The 24761-nt window shown below is 55.7% G+C and overlaps 2 protein-coding genes across 5 annotated transcripts; both read left to right on the forward strand.

Moving 5' to 3' along the window:
- Positions 1–639: 639 nt before the first annotated feature.
- On the forward strand, positions 640–6912 carry SRM (spermidine synthase). The gene is made up of 8 exons (XM_032302529.1): positions 640–915; positions 1497–1617; positions 2136–2228; positions 3042–3195; positions 3833–3916; positions 4037–4182; positions 4290–4412; positions 4523–6912. The coding sequence occupies exons 1-8, from the start codon at positions 749–751 to the stop codon at positions 4541–4543; spliced, it is 909 nt and encodes a 302-aa protein (XP_032158420.1). The 5' UTR covers positions 640–748; the 3' UTR covers positions 4544–6912.
- A 3810-nt stretch (positions 6913–10722) lies between these two features.
- On the forward strand, positions 10723–24750 carry MASP2 (mannan binding lectin serine peptidase 2). Of its 4 annotated transcripts, XM_032361706.1 has the most exons (11): positions 10723–10888; positions 10974–11202; positions 11342–11519; positions 12338–12469; positions 14337–14533; positions 14607–14754; positions 18111–18229; positions 19635–19713; positions 21744–21878; positions 22382–22456; positions 23694–24750. In XM_032361706.1, the coding sequence occupies exons 1-11, from the start codon at positions 10842–10844 to the stop codon at positions 24455–24457; spliced, it is 2103 nt and encodes a 700-aa protein (XP_032217597.1). In that variant the 5' UTR covers positions 10723–10841; the 3' UTR covers positions 24458–24750. The 4 variants fall into 4 exon arrangements, 3 of the variants coding, with proteins under 3 accessions (XP_032217597.1, XP_032217599.1, XP_032217598.1); XR_004289912.1 differs by lacking the exons at positions 19635–19713; positions 23694–24750 and having other exon boundaries at positions 10765–10888; XM_032361708.1 differs by lacking the exons at positions 14337–14533; positions 14607–14754; positions 18111–18229; ... (2 more) ...; positions 22382–22456; positions 23694–24750 and adding an exon at positions 13082–13206 and having other exon boundaries at positions 10780–10888.
- Positions 24751–24761: the final 11 nt, after the last annotated feature.

A 24761-nucleotide genomic window follows, 5' to 3' on the forward strand; every position in this document is an offset into this window, starting at 1 on the left:
TGCTGTGTTGGTCCTCAAGTACATAAAAACCCTCAGTGCGCCCTGGTCGAGCCACAGGCTCCGTTCAAGTCCAGCAAGGAGCCACGTTTAGGGACGGGGCGAGAGATCCATCCTACCCACCGCCCCGGCGCAACAACGTAACTCTGCGCCGACAGTGCAGCCGCCCGCGCCGGGTTCTGCAGCCCGAAGGCTCAAGTCGGCGGCCCTCTCGTCCCAGCGCTCGGAAAAGTCCGCGCCGGGCACCTCTGCGGCCCTCGGCGCCTCCCGGACCCCAGAAACGGGGCAGGGCCCCGGGGGCTGTACAGGCCTCCCGGCCGGCGCCGCACCCCAAAACGCACCCGGATCCCCTCCGCCGGTCCCGCCCGCCCCTAGCCGGAACCCGGGCCCGGCCGCCCGGCCCCGGCCCCGGCCCCGGCCCCGGCCCCCACGTGGCCCCTCGGAGCGAGCCGCACTACCCTGCTGCCGCCGACGGACGGTCCGCCCCAGCCACTGGGCACCGCGCTCTGCACCGGCAGCCAATGAGCACGCTCCGACTGCCGGCGGGGGCGGGGCCTCGGGCGCCGCCGCGCGCCCGCGCTCGCGCCTCCATTGGCTGGGCTGGGTCCCGCCCCCTACGAATGGGCCCCGCCCCGCCGGCCGCGTTAGGTTGCCTCACGGGCGGCGGGCGGAGCTGGTCCCGTTGTGCTGCGGCTCCGCGCGGCCTGCAGTCCCGGGCCCGCGCCCCGCGCCGCCCGCCCGCCCGCCCGCCATGGAACCCGGCCCCGACGGCCCCGCCGCCTTCGGCCCCGCTGACATCCACGAGGGCTGGTTCCGCGAGACGTGCAGCCTGTGGCCCGGCCAGGCCCTGTCGCTGCAGGTGGAGCAGCTGCTACACCATCAGCGCTCGCGGTACCAGGATATCCTTGTCTTCCGCAGGTACCACCGCCGGCCCCGGCCCCCGAGCGCCTGCGGCGGCCCTCGGCCCAGACCGCGCGCTGCCCGCCGCCCCGGAGCCAGCCGGGACTCTTCCTGCCCCGGTCTCAGCCCCGGGCTGAGCCCCTCTTCCTGCCGGACCCCTGTCGGCGCCCTTTACCTCCGGGCGCCCCCCGGGCCGTCTCTGTCCCCGCCCCTCCCCCTGCAAAACTGTCAGAAGTTCTGAGGAACTAGGCCCGGCCCCTCCCGGGACCCCCTCCCCACCCTGCATCCCGTCTCTCCGGGCAGGGGGCCGGCGTTTCGGGCGGTCCTGTCCGGCGGGGCGGGAGCCGGAGTCTGCGCCGGCCCCACGCGCCGAGCTCCACGTGTCAGTCCGGGACACGTCAGAGCCGGGACCCTGAGTCCACCCCCACCCCCCACCCAGCGGGCCTGCCTGCCGGTCCTCGCCACGTGTCATCCCCCAGCACTTACTCCTGGGACCCCTTGGCAGGTTGGGGGAGATTCTTCTCACGGGGTGGGGGGAGTGGGGGCCCATTGCCCCCACTCCAGGGACCCAGGTCCCTGACTGTCACTCCCGCCTTCAGTAAGAGCTACGGCAACGTGCTGGTGTTGGACGGCGTCATCCAGTGCACGGAGCGGGACGAGTTCTCCTACCAGGAGATGATAGCCAACCTGCCCCTTTGCAGCCACCCCAACCCTCGCAAGGTACCCCGGCTCCCACCAAGATGCAGCCCCCAGCTTGGAACCGGGAAGCCCTACTCCTCAGTGTCCCGCGGAACAGAGCAGAAGGCCTCAGCTGTGCCCAGCTCAGCCCAGGGGCTTCCTAAATGGTTGTCAGAAAGTGCTAGCAAGGACCGGGGAGGGAAGTGGGGCCCAGTGGCCCACTTCACAAGGGGTGGGGGCTGCCACAGCCTCTGGGAGCAAAGGGTTCTGGCCGAGGCCTGCTTCATCAGAAGGAGCAGCCCTGGGAGGAGTTTCCAGGAAAAGGGGACACCTCGTGCCAGGTTCCTGGGGCAGGAAAGCGTCTCTGAGAGTAGCAAATGAAGTAACGAGGTCTGTCTGTGCATCAGAGGAGTTGAGAAACCATCTGTTCGGGTTGTGTTGTGCGAGTGCCTCTGCCCTGTGCGCGCCCAGGCCCCCCCCCAGAGTCCTGCCGGAGCCTGTTTGGTGGGGCTGGTGCTCAGGCTTGGGGCTGTGTTTCTGAATAATGCTGCCACTCCTAGGTGCTGATCATCGGGGGTGGGGATGGAGGTGTCCTGCGGGAGGTGTTGAAGCATTCCTCAGTGGAGTCTGTGGTCCAGTGTGAGATTGACGAGGTGAGTGCCTGGCTCTGGGTTCAAATCCCTGTTCCGCCCTGAGTTGGCTGTGTACCCTTCAGCGCGTGGCTCAGCAGTGCTCTGTGTCTTTGTTCCTCTCAAAAATGTGTTGGAAGGATTCGGTAGGAAAACCAGGTAGAAAGGGCCTGGCAGGTAGTAGGTGTGCCGAGATGCTGGTTCTTAGATAAGACTTAGTTTTTCGTTCTTAGTTTTAAGACTACACTGGTTTTAAGTCAAGTCCCAGGGGCATTGCAACTACTTGTGTGTCCACCCTTTTCGTTCAGCATGTTTTTAATGAGCACCTGTTAAGTGGCAGCCAACGCTCTAGGTGCTGGGATAGAGTGGTGAGCGGACAGCTCCAGTCCGTGCCCCCTGAATTGATATTCTAGCGAGGAGGAGACCTCAGAGGCACGGTGGGGAGCAGAGTGTGGGAGAAAAAGACGGGCTCAAGAGATTAGAAGTGAAGGCTTGGTCGGTACTTGCCTGGAGGAGATGGGTTTCAGCCGAGGCCTGGATGAGAAGCAGTTCGCCATGTGGGGGCAAGGGAAGGCCCTCCTGGCAGAGGCTGAACTCCCCTTCCTCTGACCCAGCAAAAAAGTCACTCAGATGGGACAGTCTGGTCCAGGGACAGAGAACGGGGATAGTGGGAGGCAAGTTCAGGAGGCAGGAGCCAGCCCCCCATGATGGCGGGGGAGGCAGCAGGATACTGGGTCTCCGCAAAATGAATGGCTTGCCCAAGTGACCAGACTATCTAAGGGAGCACTGGTGGGCCCCAGCCCCCACGTCCCAGCCGGGTCCCTCCTCCTTCCCCAGGATGTCATCCAGGTCTCTAAGAAGTTCCTGCCGGGCATGGCTGTGGGCTACTCTAGCTCCAAGCTGACCCTACACGTGGGCGACGGTTTCGAGTTCATGAAACAGAACCAGGATGCCTTCGATGTCATCATCACTGACTCCTCAGACCCTATGGGTAAGCAAGGGATGGGCCTTGGGCCTGCTGGCAGCCAGGGTCCAGTGGCTCCAGCCTGCCCTCTGTGCCCACAGCTGATTTGCAGAGTGGAAGACAGAGGGGGTCCAGAGCTCCAGCTGCACCGTTCCCTTCTTGGTCGCTCCCTCCCCCACCCCAGACCTGGCTCCCCAGAGAAGGGAGAGCACACTGCTGCCCAAAGTTACAAGGGCATTGGGAGCCTGGAGGAGAGCAGGGCGCTGGCCTCGGCCCGCAGAGGCCCGAGCTTCCTCTTCAGTCTTCTCTCTGCTCTTAATAGGCCAGCATCAGGGCGGGGGATGGGCTCTAGTCTCAACCCCAGGCCCAGGGTATAGCGTCCCCTGACACAGTGGCAGTGAGAACCCCTCCCCCAACACCTAGGAACAGGATGGAAACGTGGAGCCCCCTCAGATACTGAGGCAGCGGGTCCCTGCACTCCTCCAAAGCACCCTTTTCATGGTTGGTTTCAGAGTCCACAGACCGGGGCTCAAATCCTGGCCCTACCCCCTTGGCAGCTGTGTGGGTCTGTAGTGGGGCAGTCGCGGTGCTCACCAGCCCCCAGAGCTGCGTCAGGAGGTCTCAGCCAGAAGGTGCTCATTGTCCCTTGTCCCCGCCTCTGTAGGCCCTGCAGAGAGTCTCTTCAAGGAGTCCTATTACCAGCTCATGAAGACGGCCCTCAAGGACAATGGTGTCCTCTGCTGCCAGGGTGAGCGGAGGGGGCCGCTGCGGGACTCGGGGCGGGCAAGGGCCGGAGGGGCAGCCCTCCGCTGTGGGCCAGGGAGCAGGCCTGCCTGCTGGGGCTGATGCCCCCCTGCTGCCCGCGCAGGCGAGTGTCAGTGGCTGCACCTGGACCTCATCAAGCAGATGCGGCAGTTCTGCAAGTCGCTGTTCCCCGTGGTGGCCTACGCCTACTGCACCATCCCCACCTACCCCAGCGGCCAGATAGGCTTCATGCTGTGCAGCAAAAATCCTGTGAGCTTCGAGCCCTCCCGCGGTGGGGGCCCCGGGGCGGGGGTGGGGATGTGGGTGTTGCCGGTGGGCCCGAGAGCACTTCCTGATGCCCGCGCCCCTGGCCCCAGAGCACCAACTTCCGGAAGCCCGTGCAGCAGCTGACGCAGAAGCAGGTGGAGCAGATGCAGCTGAAGTACTACAACTCCGACGTGCACCAGGCCGCCTTCGTCCTGCCTGAGTTTGCACGCAAGGTGAGCCGCCTGCGGGCCAGGGAAGGGCGGGGGACGCGGGGCCTCCCGAGGGGGCACCTGAGCCCCGGCGGGACCCAGCGTCCTTCTGAGCAGGCCTTCTGTCCCACCAGGCCCTGAATGATGTGAGCTGAGCCCAGGCGCTGCCACCGCCGCCCAGGACCTCAGGCCGGGGAGCCCCCGGGGCGCCTGGGCGCAGCAAGCCCTGGATGAGAACCCCCCGCCCCGCCGGTGTGCCCACCAAGCAAGTGTTACAGGCCCCAGAATGCTGCCCGGGCTGCCCCGCCGGGCGGACTGTCTGTCTCTCTGTCGACGTGGCGTCCGGCCTCCAAGCCTCCACCAGCTGTGTACAGCGCCTTCTCCACCTTCTGTCCCCTCACTCACCAAACACGTGTATTTATAACAAATTCCGAACCATGTGTCCCCAGACCTTGAATGGGCCCAGGCAGGTTCCCCCGGCAGCTCTTGTGGGGCGCTCCCATGTATGGGGCCTGGCCTCCGGGTGTCTGCCACGTGTCGGTGAACAGGAAGACCTGGCCCTCCTGTGTCCCCTGGGACCAGCCCCCTGGCCTCTGGTACTAGGGGGCACCACAGTTACCAGACCGGACCCAAGTCTGTCCAGAGACACTGCCGAGGTCAGTCCTTCACCAGGCCCCACAGAGGGCAGAGGTGACAGACCCCCGGGGCCAGGGCTGTGGGGTCGAGAAGATCATGGCGGGACCGCTCTGGGACTTTGCTGTCTCAAGAACAAAGGTCATTCCCAGGGTTGTCTGGGCCGCTCCCAAGGCAGTGGGCAGGTACGAGGTTGGGGTCCAGTTGTTGGGCCTGTTTAAGCATATCAGGTGCCCTGACTCAGGATTCAGACTTGGGTTGGAATCCCACCTGCCAACCCAGGAGTGCGCTCTGGTGAATTCCCAGAAGGACCCCCCCCACCACCCCCGTGCAAAGTGTCAAGAGGTTGAGAAAGCAAGTGTGGGTGGCCTTCCCAGGACTCTGGGTGCAGGACTGTCCCCTCTCCAAGGTCCTGAATCTCCCTCCTCTTCCCCAGGCACCTCACCCTTACCACCAGCCAGGACTGAGGCCCTCCTAGGAGGAGAGTAGCCACATAATGGGGTGCAGATTGGGGGAGGGATGCCTCCAGCCCGCTCCTGTCTCAGGATCTGCAGGAAAGGGCCCTGCTCTTTGGAAAAGCTGATCTCACCAACCCCTTTCTCTACCTTGGGCAGAAGCATGGCCAGAGGATGGGTCGACCTGGAAGACCTGGCAGGAAGGGGACAAGGGAGTGGCTCTGGCAGGGAGGTGGGGCACCGGAACACCCCCGACCTGCACCTGCCACGGGCAGCTACCTTGGACCTGGCAGTTTCTGGCGGGGCTGGAACTGCAGTCATCATAGGGGAAGGGAACAAGCTTCTAGCTGCACAGCCAACTTCTAGAAAGACTTCAGAGAGGACACTTGCCCTCTCTGGGTTCAACGCACCCCCATCCCCTTTGAACATGTGATCACAAGCTAACTTTGCCATCCCACCACCCCCTAACCCTAGAACAATCAAAACCAGGCTTCGTGGTGGACATGGTTTGCCCAGGACTCCCTACTCCCAGTGAGGCCAGGTGGGGGCATGATGTGAGCCACAAGGCAGAGTGTCTGTTAAAGGAAGATGACAGTGGCTAATTATGAAGGTCTGACCCAACCCAGGTCTCCTCCTTAAACCCTGCAGCTGCCCATGAGGAAGGTGCTTTAACTGCACGGGAGAGGTAGATGACCTGCCCAAGGCCACACACCTAGTAAGCACACGGAAGACACCAGGCAACTGGCCTTCGGAGAGCCACTCCACTCTATTTGACCTGCCCTGTGTGCCTCCTCTGCATCCCAGCACACCCCAACAGGGACATCCCCAGATGTTCACTCCTCTCCTAGCTCATCTTACCGAACTGCAGGAAGGTCCATAACCAGGGTGACCCCGGAAGGCTGCTGGCAGGGGCTCTGGATCTCGGTCTGAATCTCAACTCCGTCCCCTGTTGGCTCAGTGGCATGAACTGCTCAGCCGCCAGCTCGCTTGCCCTGTTGGCAAAGTCATTAAGGGCAACGTTCCTCACCTGTGACAAGCTCGGCTAAGAAGCGTGGGTCATGCAGTGCTTGCAGAACTCTCGGGAATCAGGACTGCCCGTCAGGTCAGAGGAAGGAGAGAGGGGGCCCCAAATTGTAGAAAGAGTTGGGGTCCTGGGGGAATCAAGAATGCCTGACCTGTACATTGAAGTTGTCTGCAATGGAAGTCCTTCCACTTCCCCAGCTTTTGGTAAAGCCTCCTTGAAGGGGTGCACGGGAAAGACTAGCGCTGGACCCCACGTCTAGACAGAAGGGACGGGAGACAGGGCCTGATGGCCCAAAGCAGAAGCAGGACATTCGGTGCAGACGAGGCCCGAGCCCTGAGGTCCCAGAAACCCCGAGAGAGCCATGAACAGGCCCCGCCTGTGACATTGAGGATAAAATTGATCCTGTCCAGAACTTTTTGGGTTTTGTCGTTATTTTAAGTAAACTTTATACTCAACATGGGGCTCGAACTCACAACCCCAAGATCAAGAGTCACATGCTCTGCTGACCGGGCAGCCAGGCCCCCTCCCATACCGCCGCCATCTAGTTGTGAAGTTTAGTTATTTATCAAAACTAAGCCTGCCTGGGTTTAAGGACTCCAGTATTTGCAAGAAGATCATTGGAAGGAAAATGGCGGCCCTCCCCGGCCACTTGGCTTCCAGCAGGACGAGCCACATGGACTGCTCCCAGCAGATGGTTCTGGTATTTACCTGCACGTCTGTATCCTCCTGTCTTACTGCCTTCCAGCTCATTGGTTTCAATCGTCATCTGATGACTTTCCACTAGGGAAGCTACAGATTTAGTTCTTTCCTTCCCTGACCCAACCACACCCTCAATAACCAAACAACCACCTCGGTCAGCGCCATGTCCCATGTTGGCGCCATCACAGCTCACGAAACATAGCTCTCGGCTGGGAGGAACACTGAGTCCATCCCCCGCACTGCTGCTGCTTGCCCCTGGAGGTGTTTGGCATTTGCTTAATCGTTAATAAATTCATCACCAGTTTAGCTAAGAAGTTTTTACCAAATCTTGAAGATTTGGTAAAAGATCTTTATTTTTATTTTTATTTTTTTTTAAAGATCTTTGGACTTAATACATATCATGAGGATCTGGACAGAATGCTGATCAGCTTTTTTGGCCATGAGGTCTTAGTATCTGCTCCATTACGATTTATAGTTAGTTCATGATCATATTGAATGGAATTTTCACTAACAGGAAATACTAATATATGTAATATGCATTTCTCCTTTATAATTTTTTTTAAAGATTTTATTTATTTATCGGGGGGGGGAGAGAGCGAGCACAGGCAGACAGAATGGCAGGCAGAGGCAGAGGGAGAAGCAGGCTCCCTGCTGAGCAAGGAGTCCGATGTGGGACTCGATCCCAGGACGCTGGGATCATGACCTGAGCCGAAGGCAGCTGCTTAACCAACTGAGCCACCCAGGTGTCCCCCTCCTTTATAATTTATACCAGAAACTAACTAAGACTCTCATTTAAGAAACAAAAACTACAGAAAAAGTATTTTTCAATCTCTAAACCCTACAAGTGTTGTGTCCTGAGCCTTCTGACTACCCCCCCTCGGAACTCTATCGAAGTCCTGTTTCTTGGACTCCAAACTTTCCTGTTTCTTGGTTTACTCCCTTGTCTGGGTGAAGTGTTTTCTATAGCACCTTTCTGAGCAAGGGGACAAGAGACACAAAGTTTTAAGACTCTGACAGCCATGAAATGTCTTTGTTCCAACTTCGTGCTTGATTGATGGGTATAGAGCAGGATGGGGGCTAGAATTCTATATTGAAATTGTCTTCCTTTAGCATTTTGAGATTTACCCTTTGCCATTTGTGTCAATGGTCTACCGCTGTGTTGAAGATTAGCCCAAACATAGCAGAGGGATGTCTTTTCTGTGGGTCAGGATTTGGGGAGTGACTTAGCGACCTGGTCCAGCCTGGAGTCATTTGTAAAGTTGGAGTAAAGCTGCCGGCCACGGCCACAGTCACCTGACCTTAACTGGAGCTAGAGGGTCAGCTTCCCAGACGGTTCCCCACGTGACCAGCAAATCACAGCGGTGGTGGCTAGGAGGCCTCCATTCTTCCCCATGTGGACCTCTCCACAGGGACACTGAGCGTCCTCATAATGTGGCGGCTGGCTTCCCAGAGCAACGGATCCCGAACAGAGCCAGATGGAAGGTCAGGGTCTTATAGGGCCGAACTCCAGAGTAACACACTGCTTCAGCCATAATCTGCCCACAAGGCTTGCTCCGTTTGGGAGGGGTGAGGACACCAAAGCAAGAATCTTTTTTTTTTTTTTTTAATTATTTATTTATTTGACAGAGGGAGAGAGAGATCACAAGTAGTGAAAGAGGCAGACAGAGAGAGAGGGGGAAGCAGGCTCCCCGCTGAGCAAAGAGCCCAATTCCGGGCTTGATCCCAGGACCCTGAGATCATGACCTGAGCCGAAGGCAGAGGCTTAACCCACTGAGCCACCCAGGTGCCCCCAAAGCAGGAGCCTTTGAAGGCCATCTCGGTCGGATGCTGGCTGCTAGCTTCCGGTGTTGTTTTGGGAGCTCTAGAGTAATTCTTTCCCTGATATTTTGTATGCAGTTTGTTGTTTCCTCTCTCCTTCTCTCTCAGTGCGTAGAAAATCATTTTTCTCTCCAGCCTTTTGAGCTGTCACACATAAAGTTTAGTCAACAAACTCATGTTCTTCTGTTTGGGGACATTTCTTTGCATTTCTTTTCTTTATAATTTCCTGTCCTCTCTTTCCTTCATTTCCGTCTGGAATTCCTCTTATTCAGCCTGTGACATGCGGTACAAATCTGTTAATGTTCTCATCATTACTATTTTTCATTTCTTTCCTGCTCTATTTTCTGGAAGATTTCTTCCATCTTATCTTCCAAATATTCGATGGAGCTTTTCATTGCTATCATACTTTTTATTTCCCAAAATTATTTTTTGTTCTCTGAATGCTCTTTTTCTTTTAAATTTTATTTATTTGTTTGACAGAGAACGAGAGAGAGGGAGAGAGCAGCAGGCGGAGGGAGAGGCACACTTCCCGCTGAGCAGGGAGCCCAATGTGGGGCTCGATCCCAAGACCCTGAGAACACGACCTGAGCTGAAGGCAGAGGCTTAACTAACTGCGCCACCCAGGCATCCTGAATGTTCTTCTTAAATAGTTTCCTGTTCTTTTTGTTCTTGTGTCTGAGGTTTTCCTTGACTGTTCTGCTCATATGTAAGAGTGGGGACTAAAAAGATATTTGGAGTCTCTAAGCACATGACTGGGTTCCCACCAAAGGGGGGGGGTGGCTGAGCTATTTGCTGGGGAACCTTCCAAGTCAGTGTCCTGGCGTCTTTCCTCCTGGACTGGCCACACTGTCCAGGAACAAGAGAGAAGCCTGCCCGGGGCGCTGCCTGGTTCTAGAAGCTGGATCAGGAAAAAGGCTAGGGCTGTCAATGTTCAGTCTGTCTGCTCAATCGCCCTGTTTTCTGGACATCCCTCCCTGCTCGGGGGGCCCGGGACCCTCCTTCTATTCCCTCTTGTTTCCACTGGGGCCAGGGGATGGGAAACGGGATTGGTCGGCCTCTTAATGCTTCCAGAAGGACCCGTGGTGCCGTCCATTCCAAAGCCAGTTGCCAATGCCAACTTAGAGCTACTTTCTTGAGGGTAGGTCTCGCCTGTCCATCTGCTTTTCTGGCTTTCTTTTTTTTTTTTTTAAAGACAATATTTTTTAAAAGATTTTATTTATTTATTTGACAGACAGAGATCACAAGTAGGCAGAGAGGCAGGCAGAGAGAGACGGAGAAGCAGGCTCCCTGCTGAGCAGAGAACCTGATGTGGGACTCGATCCCAGGACCCTGGGATCATGACCTGAGCCAAAGGCAGAGGCTTTAACCCACTGAGCCACCCGGGCGCCCCTTTTCCGGCTTTCAAACTAGAGACGTACGTTCTCTCCCATATTCCCCCCAACTCGTGCACGCATGTGTTTTTAAAATTCCTCCTCCCCGTCTTGCATAGGGAAAAAAGTAGACGTAGGAGGGAGGCAGCCAAGGTAGACGCATCCCCATCTCTCCCTAGAGGCCATCATCGTCTTGATCGTTGTCACGGACGTCCCCGCCGGCCTCAGAAGTCGCACAGCAAGAGGAGAACACGGACATTCAGGGTGGAGGACGGAGCCGGGATTTATTCCAGGCTTGTCATCCAGGTCCCGCTCCTGGCTCCCAGAGCGGCCTCTCCTCCCCGCCTGAAACTCGGGACAAGCCAGAGTCCTGGGGTCAACTCCCAGAATCCCAGGGTCAGGGAGGCAGGAGGCAGGCCCAGGCACTGGACAAACAGATCAAAGGTGAGGCACGATGCGGCTCCAGACCGGGCCTGGCCAGGGGGACGGGTTCACAATGAGGTGAGTGGGAGCCCTCCACGGTCTCCCCAGCAGGGACGGGGGGTCAAAACAGGGCCTTCACCCACCCCTCTGCTGCTGCCCTCAGGCTGCTGGTCTTCCTGGGCTTGCTGTGGGGCTCGGCCACGGCACCCCCGGGCCCACAGTGGCCTGAGCCCGTGTTTGGGCGCCTGGTGTCCCCTGGCTTCCCCGGGGCGTACGCCAACAACCAGGAGCGGCGCTGGACCCTGACCGCGCCCCCCGGCTACCGTCTGCGCCTCTACTTCACCCACTTCCACCTGGAGCTCTCCTACCTCTGCGAGTATGACTACGTCAAGGTGCCGCCGGCGGCGGGGAGACCGGGACCTTATCAAGGGCAGGGGGACGGGGACCTCTGGGAGCAGGGTCCGGCCTCGGGGGTGGGGGGGAGGCGGGCCTTGCGTCTCGCCCTCCCTTCCTGTGACTCCAACCCTACAGCTGAGCTCAGGGACCCAGGAGCTGGCCACGCTGTGCGGGCAGGAGAGCACGGACACGGAGCGCGCCCCAGGCAATGACACCTTCTACTCGCCGGCCTCCAGCCTAGACGTGACCTTCCGCTCCGACTACTCCAACGAGAAGCCGTTCACGGGCTTTGAGGCCTTCTATGCAGCAGAGGGTGAGCCGAGAGGAGGCCAGGGTGGGGAGACACGACGTGGCCCGTCTGCCCGTGGGAGTGGCTCAGTCTTAGGTCAGGCCAACTCTCCCTTCGGCCCCACACCTCCCTGAGGCTGGGCTCCCGCCAAACTAGCGGGCAAGGAGTCCACACCTCCGTCCAACACCAGCCCCAGGGCAAATATCAGTAATGGCCATGACCGCCCCCGCCTGCGGCTGAGCCGGATGGTGTGCGGAGGTGCTGAGCTGGGGACGGGCTAAGCCCGGGATGTCCTCCTAGGGCGCCCCCCTACTCCCATGACGCTAGGGCCCAGTGAGTCCACCTCTGGATGGGAAGGGCAGCCCCACCCGCCTGAGCCCCACCGAGAACCTGCAGCCTTGTGTTCCCCATGCGTGGTGCTCCCCATACACAGGTTTCCAGTAGAACACTTGACGTCAGATAGGGGTTCCTGCAGGGACCAGCTGTGTGACCTTGGGCAGGTGGCCACACCTCTCTGTGCTCCTCAGGAGTCAGCAGCAGGGTTTGCTGGAACATGGGTCACAGCCCTGCTTGCTGGGCTCGACAGCTGGCTGCACCAGCCGGGAAACTTTGAGCAGGACGCTTAACCCGTCACTCGTTCAAAAAAGGGGTTAGTGACATCTACCTCCAGGCATTCTGAGGAGGTTATCATGACCCTAGGCCTGCCCAATACTCCGCCGGGCCCCAGCCACCTCCAAACATGGGGCTCCTCTTGGGTCAGCCGCGAGGCTGTCGGCTCCCAGGCCCCCAGACGGCCTCGTCTCCCGCCCTCTGACCACCTGCCTGGCCCACCCCTCCCCCAGACATTGATGAGTGCCAGGTGGCCCCGGGACAGGCCGCTCCCTGCGACCACCACTGCCACAACCACCTGGGCGGCTTCTACTGCTCCTGCCGCCGGGGCTACGTCCTCCACGAGAACAAGCGCACCTGCTCAGGTGAGCGGGGCCGGGGAAGGTACGGGGCAGACACCGTGCCCAGCCCAGCACCCCCTTGGCCCAGAATACAGCCAGCTCCTAAAAGCCGTAAGTGCTCTGCCCAGGGGTTGGAGGGACGGCCCTGGGCCTACTGGGCCCCGTCCCCTCCTGCCATCTGTCCACCCCTGCACATTCCATACTCCCTCCCCCTCCCCCGTTCCATCCTGGGCTCCCTCTCTTGGGTCTTCAGCCCATCACTTGGATCACCTGTGCTGGGCCCCCACTATGTACCTCCCTGTCTGGGCTCTGGGCACCTGCTACAGGCATCTTGTCCTCTTGGGGCTCCCAGGTGGGAGGAACGGGGGACATAGGCCCAGCTCACACAGGCGTCCCTGCATGAAACTTCCCGGCAGGGGGCAGGCGTGCTCCGAGCGGCTGGACCCCCAGCAGGCCGACCCCTTTGGCCTGTACTTCCCGCCTCCTCTGAGCTCCTGCCAGGTGCCAAGTACCCAGATGGGAAACCCAAGGGTGCCCTGGGGAGGGGGCAGCCCCAAGGCTCGGTGCTGCCCCTGCCTCCCCTGCCCGGCATCTCTCCCCCAGTGGTTCTCCCCACCTCTCTGTTCTCTCTTCCAGAGCAGAGCCCCTAGCCTCACCTCTGGCCCCGGTCTGGGTCAGGCCGAGACGGCCGCTGCCTGCCACCCCCGGTCCACCCCATCCGCCCCTCCGTGGACCTAACAATAAATCTGCCTCCACCTCCACCTGCTGCTTCGTGTCTCTTGGGCGGCACGTGGGGGGAGGGCCGCGCTGTGCCCCCTCCCCCTGGCCTCCTCGCCGCCTTCCCTCCCTCATCACAGCCCGGATGAACCCTAGCCAGTGGGAATCCGCTCCATGGGGCCACTGGCCCACTTGCCAAAAAGCCTTGCCCACCACGCCCCATCCGTTCTGAAGACAGGGGACTGAGGCCCAGAGAGGGATGAGGGCTTCCCCGGGGTCACACAGGGAGACCGAGCTCTCTCACGCCCCCCACCGGGCCCCCAGGGGCTGAGTTGGGAACACTGGACAAGCTCCTGTTCAGGGGACCCCTCATGTCCCAGGTGGGCTGGGCTGGAGGAGCCTGACCCGGAGTCGAGAGGCCCAGGGAGACAGCCGTTGATGGGCCTGCTGGTGCCCCACATCCGGGGGCCGTTCCCTCTGCCCCGTGGGGAGCAGCACACGGAGGAAGGCAGGCTGTGCCGGGACCCCTCACTTCTGGAAGCCTCCCAGCTCAAATGCCCTCTGCAGCCTGGGGAGGGGATGGGCCGATGCCTCCCGGGGCTGATGCGGAAGCGCGCTCTGCAAGGGCGTGACCAGCTGGCCTGGCGGGGAATGAGGGCACCAGACGTGCTTTTGATAAGTGTGAACTTGAATTTCCCTCGACTAACCCCCAGGGCAGTGCCCAGACCCAGGGTAAAAGGGAAAGCGGACCAAGTGAGGCCCCTCTGCTCCCCATGGAGACCCAGGCAAGCCTGGACTGCTCCCAGCTGGTGTGGGTGGGAGCCCCGTAGGGGATGAATGTGGGAGTTGTCAGGGTCCAGGCGGGCTGAGGGACCCCTTGTCTCCCTCCCCCTCGGCAGAATCTAACCTTGCTCACTTTATCACCCCCAGAGTCCTAACTCTGGCCCAGGACTCCCCAGGTTCAGGAGCCCCTGGGAGTGTGGGTGGGGCCTGGAGGCTGTGTGCCCAAGTGCCACCTGTTTCAGCCAAAGCCAGGAAGCCCAAGAAACTCTAGATTGTTCCTTCAGCCCTGAGGTGGGGTGTTCCATCTGACGGGGCCAGAGGGCAGGGAGGGCAGCCAGGGGGCGGAGCCAGGATGCTGGGCCCCCACTCACAGTGACCCGTCCTCTCTTAGCCCTGTGTTCAGGTCAGGTCTTCGCCGACCGGTCGGGGGTGCTCAGCAGCCCTGAATACCCACAGCCATACCCCAAACTCTCAAGTTGCACCTACGGCATCCACCTGGAGGAAGGGTTCAGCATCATCCTGGACTTTGTGGGGTCCTTTGATGTGGAGGCGCACCCGGACACCCAGTGCCCCTACGACTCTCTCAAGGTCTGGTTCCTGGGATCTAGACCTCCTCTGGCTCTGGCAGGTCCTGAGGTGACAGGGCACCTTCTGCTTTCAGATTCAAACAGACAAGGAGGAATATGGCCCATTTTGTGGGACAACGTTGCCCCCTAGGATTGAAACTAAAAGCAATGCCGTGACCATCATCTTTGTCACTGATGAGTCGGGGGACCACACAGGCTGGAAGATCCACTACACCAGCACAGGTGAGGGCGAGTGGGTCTTGGATCCTGACAAGAAGCTCTTCCTGGAGTGCCAAGGAGTTACACAGGATGGGACTCTGCCTGGCGAGGCCCGGGAAGTGTAGGGGAGGAGATTTCCTTAGCCCTCTAGGTTTCCCGGCTGAGGCTGAAAAGTAAACTGACAAAGACAGATCAACAGGAGAAAATCAGGGGCACCTGGGTGGCTCAGTGGGTAAAGCCTCTGCCTTCGGTTCAGGTCATGATCCCAGAGTCCTGGGATCGAGCCCCACATCAGGCTCTCTGCTTGGCAGGGAGCGTGTTTCCCTCTCTCTCTGCCTGCCTCTCTGCCTACTTATGATCTCTGTCTGTCAAATAAATAAATAAAATCCTTAAAAACAAAACAAAAACAAAAACAGGAGAAAATCACCCACCCTTACGTAATGTGAGGTCTACATGGCATGGGAGACTTCAAAAGGAAGGAAAGACCCAGAGGAACAGTTAGGCTTGTGTGGGGTTTTGCAGAAGAGGAGACAGTCATGGGGGAGAATGACAGGTTAAAGCCAGTGTTATAAATGGGGGAAACTTAGCAAAGCCTCTTTCTTTGGCTTCTTCTTGGCTCCCTTTGCCTTTGGAGATAAGGACGCTCTTTCCCTCCAGGGATAGGGAGGGCACCTGTCACGTGGCCGTACACGAGGGTCTTCTGACCGTGACGGGGAAGCAGGGTGAGGGAGGGGGTGGAGGTCCGAGGGACCCTTGTTTCTGTTTTCTCAGACTCCTTCAGCTTAACATGTTCACCATGGCCAGGCGCCATGTTTAGGGGTCGTGTGTCCTGAACTCCTTCAGAAGACATGCGAGGTTAGAGTGGTGTGAGACAGTGATGTGAGACAGGGGTCCCCAGGGGGAAATGCCAGCCCACCCACCCCATCCCTCTCCCCGCCCCGCTTCCCTCCCCCCGTCTTGCGCGCACGCCGTCCACTCAGCCGCTCACCTTCCGTCTGCAGGAGACGAACAAACAATTCTCCCTCGGCCCTCCTCAGTCCTTGGCTAGGACCAAGGGACGGATTGACAGGAGAAAAACAAGCACGTTCGTTAAGGTGTCTGTCTCCTGCGTGCATGGGCGAGTACCCACAGGAGAATGAGAGCTTAGAACTCAAGACATCAGTACCATCTTCAGTTAAATACAAAAGAGAGGAGGGCCTGTGGGAAGGCAGCATGGGGCTGAGAAAACCACGTAAACTCAGTAAGGTTTGTTATACAGATAAAAGACGTGCCTTCTCCAGGGACGAGTTTCTAGTGATTTCGTTGTCCGTCTCCTGGAACAGAGAGGGAGACACTCTTAATGGACATTTCTTTTGTGAATATAAAGTTCTCTTACAGAAGGAAAACTTCTACTCTGTTTTCAGAGCTTCTCCTTTGTCTGCTATTTCTTTTTTTTTTTTTTTTAAGATTTTATTTACTTATTTGACAGAGATGGTAAGTAGGCAGAGAGAGGGGGGGAAGCAGGCTCTCTGCCAAGCAGAAAGGCTGATGCGGGGCTCCATCCCAGAACTGTGGAATCATGACCTGAGCCAAAGGCAGAGGCTTTAACCCACTGAGCCACCCAGGCACCCCCTTTGTCTGCTATTTTCTCTCTCTCTCTCTTTTTTTTTTAAAGATTTTATTTATTCATTTGACACAGAGAGATCACAAGTAGGCAGAGAGGCAGGCAGAGAGAGAGAGAGAGGAGGAAGCAGGCTCCCCGCGAAGCAGAGAACCCGATGCGGGACTCGATCCCAGGACCCTGAGATCATGACCTGAGCCGAAGGCAGCGGCTTAACCCACTGAGCCACCCAGGCGCCCTCTCTTTTTTTTTTTGACAGAGAGAAAGATCACAAGTAGGCAGAGAGGCAGGCAGAGAGGTGGGGCCAGGGGGAAGCAGGCTCCCTGCTGAGCAGAGAGCCCGATGCGGGACTCGATCCCAGGACCCTGAGATCATGACCTGAGCCGAGGGCAGAGGCTTAACCCACTGACCAACCATCCATCCATCCAACCAACCATCCATCCATCCTTCTCAACCATCTATCCAGGAAGCTCAGAGCTCAGGTTTGAATGTTGGACTGCCTAGGTCTATGCCCAGGCACAAACCTGTTTCCCGGCTCTGTGACACTGAACCTCTCACATAACTTTTCTGAACCCTAATGTCCCAATGATTCCAATTAAGGACAATGTCTCCTTCAAAAGGTGTCCATTCGTGGCCTAATGTAGGGAAAGCGTTGGGTGCAGGGTGTGGCATAGCGGAAGTGGTCATTGGATTATAGAGATGGGGGTAGTTTTTTAAATAAAAAATTGGATTAGAAAAGATTAACCCTTGGGCCACCTCTGTTAGAAAGGTGGGAAGGGGCAAGACTGGTTGGGAGAAGGGAGCTCAGCGCCATGAGAACAATTTGTCTCCCGTTCATTTTTGAAAGTCTTTCATTTTCCTGTAGGTCAAAGTAATAAAACTTGTGCCACTGAAGTGCTGGTTTTACAGTGACTCAAAGGGGGGGTCTCAGGTCTTCCAGGCTGGTGGGGGCAGGGCCCGGACAGAATGTGGAGGCTTGTGCCAGGGAGGGATGGTGCCAGCCAGCAGCCAGGGCTTTCCCTGGAGGTGGGGACTTTGGGCTTGCAGGGGACTGAGAGCTGCCCTGGGACACAGAGCCCAGCAGCTGTGAGGGAGAAGGCGACTCAGCAGGAGACCGGCCCAGGCTGAGTGGCAGCAGTGGGGGGTGGGCTGAAGGCTTGGGGTGACGACAGGCCAGGGTTTGAGGGCTGGGAGTGGAGGGCAGTCTCCCTGGAGGCCTAAGGCGGTGCCACAGGGCTGTCGTGGGCGGCAGGGGCGGTGTCACCTGTGCCCACTCTTGCCCAGCGCTCAGCCAAGCACCAGCCAAGTGCTTTACATCTGGTGTTCGGACAGCCCTGGAGGGTGAGTGGCTCTTCTCACCTCCCCATCTTAGCGGCGAGGAAACAGGCACAGAGAGCTGAAAATAACCGCTGGGAATGCGGTCTCGCTCTCCTCCTCCAGCCGACGCCCTAGCTGGGTTTGCGGCAGCGCAGAGCAGACGCTGCCCTGCAGGGGGTGGCGGCCGCTCCGGCTCCTGGTGTGCCTGCCTTTCTGGTAGCTTCGGCTGAGACCCAGGCCCCGGCTACAAACCCTAATTTGTGCAATAAGCGGCCCAGTGCAATCTTGCCTTTGGTTTTAAATCTGACCAACTCCACCCGACTTGCGGCGAGCTCTTCCCCTGGGGTAAGGGTTCCGCGTGTAAATCAGGACCTTTCAGTGGCTAAACTCAGAGCGGCCTGCTGGAGACCGCATCAAAACCCCTCGCTCAGCCCGGCCTCCCTCTCCGCCCCGCCCCCCACAGCGCAGCCCTGCCCTGGTCCCGTGGCGCCACCTAATGGCCACATCGCGCCGGTGCAAGCCGAGTACATCCTGAAGGACCGCTTCGCCGTCCTCTGCGAGACGGGTTATGAGCTGCTCCGAGTAAGTTCCCTACAGCACCGTGAGTACGGCAGGACCGCGGTCGGTCTGATGCGCACACGTAGTGCTATCAGCAAAGGATTTATGTGCGAAAGTGGGGAAAGAGCTGGAGTCAGCACGCTGGTTTCTTTTGGCGCTGACTGAACAAAGCAAAGCAAATTCAGTGGAGAAGAGAGATAGCTAGGGAGAATTTTTTTCCCTTAAGAATCGCGCCTTTAAACAAAAAGCTTTAAAAAGGAACACTGAAAAGAAATTTAAAAATAAAAAAAAATTTAAAAAGCTTTAAAAAGGCTTTTGACTGAAAGCTGGTGATTCAAACGGGCTTTTCCCTGTTCACACGTCACAGCAGCTCTCGAAAAGCGGCTGAAGTACGCGAAGGAAGCATTTACCATCCTCCTGCTCTGTGAGACCGCCTGCGTTAGATCAGGCACGTCCCCCCGGCCACGGGATGACCTTTCCTGGCCACACTCCTGGGCCCACAACAAAATTAAACGGCCCCGGGAAAGAGTATATTCTGCAAAGTTATAAATAGTGACCTCTGTTAAGGGAGAGGGAGGGTAATTTTTAAAAATGCTTCGTGTGTTGCTTTAGGGGCACAGGTAAGAGATTAACACGTCCTCTTTATGTTCTTCAAAATTGTCACTGAATCCCAGCGGTAAAAAGTAATAACATTGAAATGATAGCTAGCTATTCAATCCAGGCCTGTGGAGGGACAAATCAAAAGAAAAAAAAAAAAAAAAAGACACTTTCCCAACCTTGCAGAATTCCCCGGGCAGGCTCTTTCCCCAGCTCCCGGGACTGCAAACCTCTGTTTCTGATCTGGGGCAGAAAAAAAATCATCCTGCTCTCCTTGGAAGCATAAAGGCTTCTTTCCGCCAAAGTGATCTTTCATAAACTTCAGAAAAATATTTCTCCGCAAACACCACTAGCGATAAAAACTGAGAGCACACGTGTGAAATCTATCAAAGTGCTTTTAATAACCGGCCTGTGGTTAATGGCCCCGGGCTAGAAAAATCCAGGCCCACACACTCCCTGTCGGAGCAGGTCGGTCTTACCCAGATTCCCACCACCACCCTTTGGCACTTTACATAAAGAACTGGTGGCAAATCGGCAGGAACCTGTGAGATTGGACGTGTTCTTGGCCTTAAAGGGAAAGCGAGACATATTCCTAATCTGCGGCAGAGGCGCACACGGGATTCCTGCGGAGCCAAATGCATCTTAAAAGAGGAGAGCTATCCCATAGGGGACAAATCCCACAGAGCTGTAGGGATGTGTCCTGTCAACGCGGGTGTGGCACCCCGCTCCGGGCACCCACCGCCACCCAGAGGAACCGCTGTAGGAGCACAGCCTTGGGGTGTGGTGTCCTGATGTAAACCAGGTAAGTAATATTTGCTGAATTCTTCTTTAGGGTTCTTTGCCCCTGAAATCCTTTGCTGCGGTCTGTCAGAAAGATGGATCTTGGGACCAGCCGATGCCCACGTGCAGCAGTAAGGCCACGTGACCACGGGTCCTGGGACCGCTTCTGCAGCTTTGCCTGGAGTGCTGCTTCTGGTGGTTTCCGAAGCGGTTCTCCTTAGCAGGGCCTGAACTCCAAATTTGCTTCTCTTCCCCAGCCTCTCCGTGCATTTAACGGGGTCAAAATGGAACCGAGCTACCAGCAAAGTTATTTCCTTTGGAAGAGTGTCATCTTTTAAAAGTATTTTTTCCAAGTGTAAAATATTCACTGAGGATGGGAAAGAGAGCACGAGACAGTTTAATACCCACAATCCCACTGCCCTCACATCCCTCCCGTCACACACCTGCCTCACGCGTGCGTGAACACCATCTGGAGGCATGGGTGTCGCTATGTGTGAGCACTCCACTCGAGACTGCGGTGAGGGGGGACTTTGCCATTTTGCAAGCATCACATCTTATTTTAAATATTTTTTTCAATTATAAAATACATGCTAATTAGAAAAAGTAAATTTACAAAAGCGTAGTGAGGACCCCCCCCCTGCCTTGCCCAAACCCCCAAACTACGACTGAGGGCTGGGGCCCTTTCCTTCATTCCTGTGCTGTATACACGATTTCACCATTATAAACTTTTCTAAAATTTATTTTTAAGATTTTTAAAAAATTTATTCATTAGACACAAAGAGAGCACAAGCAGAGGGAGGGCGGAGCAGCCCCTTCCCCCGCCCCTGCCACGTGGGCTCCATCCCAGAACCCTGGGATCATGACCTGAGCCAAAGGCAGATGCTTAACAGACTATTTTATACTTTTTAACCAAAATGGGATGCTAAATCTGACGGCACTGTGCTTTTTGCCTCCGTATCGTCGGGATCTCTCTCCACAGCAGTCTGAGTATTAGCAGAGCCGCTCGCTCATCCTTGTTAAGGACAGCACGGCGCGCCCACCGCCGTCTCCCAGATTTTCAGTCTCACACACCGCTGCAGCGAACACCCCTGTAAATGTATTTGCGCATACTTTGTGCAAGGGTTTCTACAGAATTCCTGGGGAATTTAAATATCGTTTCCTAAATTTACATTCTCTTCCACTGAGACTGTCAATCCTCCGTTCGAAAGCAGTCGAGCTGGGAGAGAGAGGTCTGGATCCGAACCTCACTTGGGGTGAGGCAGGTGTGGGCGCCTCCTTTACAGAGAGGTGGACAGACTCTTGCCACGGAACCACGCACGCAGCTATGACGTCGCTGAAAACTACTTAAATGTAACCTTTTAAAATACCCAGAGAAATCCATTTTGTTTTAGCTCTACTGTGGGAAGCAGGACTTCTAGACTCAGTCACTTGGGCTCCAAACTGGGCAGGTGTTTCACACGTTCTGACCTCACAGGTGTGCATTCTGACGCCAAGTCCAGGTATTAGGACTCCCGGGTGTCCTACATGTGGATGAAAAGGAGCTCAAGAAGCCAGGTCCTTCTTTGTATGGGTCTTTGACCTTTAAGGCCAACCGAACTGCAAACCGAGGACCACTTTCTGGGACCCAGGCCCGTGCAGGCTGGGCCGGCAGCTGCTCTGCGACAGACCCTGAGGTTCAAAGTCAGGTGCTGGGCACCTGTGTGGCTCAGCCCGTTAACTACCTGCCTTCAGCTCCGGTCATGACCGCAGGGTCCCAGGACTGATTCCTACATCCGGCTCCCTGCTTCTCCCACTCCTGCTGCTTGTGCTCTCAAATAAATGAAATCTTTAAAAAAAAGAAGTCAAGGTGCTGAGGACTCCAGTGCTTTCAAATTCCCTTCCTTTGTGAAGGGAATCACAGGCTCCTACCCACGGGCCTCACCTCACTCTAGCTGTTTAGTCGAGAACAGGCAGGAGGGCGAGGCTTTTAAACCACACTAAGGCGATTCGTCCCTTTTGAGAGAGATGGAGGAGGTCCACCCCGGCGGGGGGGCGGGGCGCGGGGAGCGGGGAGGGGAGAGACCCGGATATGGCTTGGAGCCACAGCACCCCAGCACCACCAGTCCATCCCGTCTTCTTGCCGTCCGTGCAACCGGCCTCCTCCTCCTCCTGTGTTTCCTAGTTGTTGACTGTGGCCCTCCTGACGACCTGCCCATGGGCCGAGTGGAGTACGTCACAGGCCCCGAAGTGACCACGTACAGGGCCGTGATTCAGTACCACTGTAACGAGGTCTTCTACACAATGACCCCTAACGACGGTAAGCAGCCTCTGCCAAGTTGGGGGTGCGTGCTATCTGGAAAAGGAGGCCTCCCTCACGATCTGAAAATAAACTTGAGCCGACATTTTTGGCTAAGGCTACACAAAAGATTAAAAGGCACTTCTCCCGCCCGCTAAGTGAAATATTACAGCTGAAGTGACTTTAATGTCAATTTGCAGGAATCTGAAAACAGATCTTATCTAGTAAATGACTACTACAAACACACAATATATTCCAAATGGTTTAATTTAACAAGTCAAAACCTTATCATTAAGCACTTGAGATCTTGATACATATTCAAGTTACACATCTAAAAGGTTTCCACTTTGCAAGCAAACATGGTTAGTGCAGAGACCTCCTATTTATGAAATCATGTAAAATGGTTAGACACCTCTCTTTCCCACTGATGCTCAAGAATCAACATTTTTCAAGGGGGTATTCAAGCAAATGACAACCACCTTATACATGCAGTTAAACATTTTTGCTTTTCCAATGATTTGCAGGTAAATACGTGTGTGAGGCTGATGGATTCTGGACGAGCTCCAAAGGAGAAAAATCACTCCCCGTCTGTGAGCCTGGTAATGGATACATTTATACAAGAGATTCGTAATTGATGGAAAGTAGAACTGGGTGAGAGACAATCAGCAGAGCTTTAGCTGTGGTCGGCTGAAATGCAGCTTCAGCACTTGGCTCTTAAACCAAGTGGTTATTTCCAAATAATACGTTCTCATTATCCCCCTTCTGGATGGACGGAGAGGTTGCTGGGTGCTGACTGCATCAGCCACTTGGTTATTTCTGACCTTACAACTAGGCAAGCGTAAAAAATTAAATGATTTTAAAAATTATCTTGAAGCATTTATACATTTATAAACTCGAGTTCTGCTGTGGAGTTACTTTTCTTCCCTGTAAAACTGCTATTAAAACCCAAAGCTAATAACTTCATTATTTCCCTAAGCAATTGTTTTCAATGACATCTTAGTTTTTAAACATTAATGCAATTTGCCTTTTAATAGGACTTAAAAAAAATTTTTGTTTTTACCAGAATTGGCTCTGAGGATATGGTTGAGTACAGTGATTTAAAAAATCAGAAAGGTAGTAATATATTCATTACCCCTGTTATTTGGCTGAAATTGGTTAAAACAAAAACAAAAAACCCCTACATCTTAGCTGACACAACATTCCTAGGTTTTAAAGCCAGTACTCTGCCGCAACAGGGAACACAGTCGCTATGTTAATGAGCATATGCACTTAGCCACCGAGAATAAAATTAAGTTTGGAAGAATCAACTAGATGAAAAATAGTAATTTCTGTTCCTGAAGGTTCCTAGCTCAACTGCAACTTTCTGATTTTTAAAACACTTAAATGTTCAAAGGTGAAAAGAATTTTGCAAATCCTGGGATAGTGACCTTAGTTCCTGCTTTCCCAGCACTACATGGTAAACACCCCATCATCCAAGCAGGAAAACAGAAGCAACGAGGTCATTTCCTTTCACTTTCTGATCACATCCCCCACTACATCAGCTCAATTTGTTTGCCCTATTAAGTAATCTTCCAAATTGTGAAGGCCAAATTGTTTTAGCCAAACAAATCAGTTTCTTAAAGTTAATCTCTCCTCTCACCTCATTCTCTGAAGAGCTAATGCCAGGAGGTTTTATTGGGTCTCCTGTGTTTTCAAAGCACCTGCTGGCTTGGGAGGAAGCCCAACCAACCCGACCTGACTTTTGGGTGACATCACACATCCTGAAGTGGTAACAACTGTGGGAAAACCCACCACCGGGTCTCTGTAAAGGCTGTGTGTGTCTGCTTCTTTCCCCAGTGTGCGGAGTATCAACTCGTACCACGGGAGGTCGTATATACGGAGGGCAGGCGGCACGGCTCGGGGACTTCCCCTGGCAAGTGCTGTTACTAGGCCAGACCACGGCAGCAGGCGCGCTCCTGCAGGACAGCTGGATCCTAACGGCGGCGCACGCTGTGTACGCGCAGAAGGAAGCTGCCTCCTCCTTGGACATCAGACTGGGTACCCTGAAGAGACTGTCGGCTCATTACACACCAGCCTGGGCCGAGGCCATTTTTATACATGAAGATTACACTCATGGCGCTGGCTTTGATAACGACATAGCGCTGATTAAACTGAAGAACAGAGTTGCAATGAACAGCAACATCCTGCCCATCTGCTTGCCAGGAAAGGAGGCCGAATCCTTCATGAGGACAGATGACATCGGAACTGCATCAGGATGGGGGTTAACCCAGAGGGGTTTTCTTGCCAGAAATCTAATGTTTGTTGACGTACCAATTGTCGACCATCAGAAATGCACCACTGCGTACGAGAAGCTGGCCTTTCCGGGGGGGAGGGTGACAGAGAACATGCTCTGCGCTGGCTTAGAAGGTGGGGGCAAGGACAGCTGCAGAGGGGACAGTGGGGGGGCGCTAGTGTTTCTGGATAATGAGACACAGAAATGGTTTGTGGGAGGAATAGTGTCCTGGGGTTCCATTAATTGCGGGGAAGCAAATCAGTATGGAGTCTACACCAAAGTTATTAACTACATTCCCTGGATCAAGAACATAATTAGTAATTTTTAATTTGTAGGTCTTCAACGATTCCTTAGTTTTAAAAGTCCCTGCAAAAGCTCTTAGTAGCCATGTGGCCTGAGAGCCACGAACGTGGCAGTTGTCGCCCTAACCCCAAACCACTGCCACACCCCGGATCAGCCCGCCCTTCCCGGCACTTCTCATTCGCCAGTTTTTCACCCCTTACTCTTTGATTCAAGGGGACACAGATGATTAGGTGGGATCACCTTTGCCAATCCAACAGAAACTCACTGGTTAAATATGCATTTAATTACTTACAAGTCTAGTATCTTTTGTACTGTTTATCCACATTTCA

This window comes from Mustela erminea, chromosome 10 (assembly GCF_009829155.1).
Source record: "Mustela erminea isolate mMusErm1 chromosome 10, mMusErm1.Pri, whole genome shotgun sequence".
Taxonomy (NCBI): domain Eukaryota; kingdom Metazoa; phylum Chordata; class Mammalia; order Carnivora; family Mustelidae; genus Mustela; species Mustela erminea.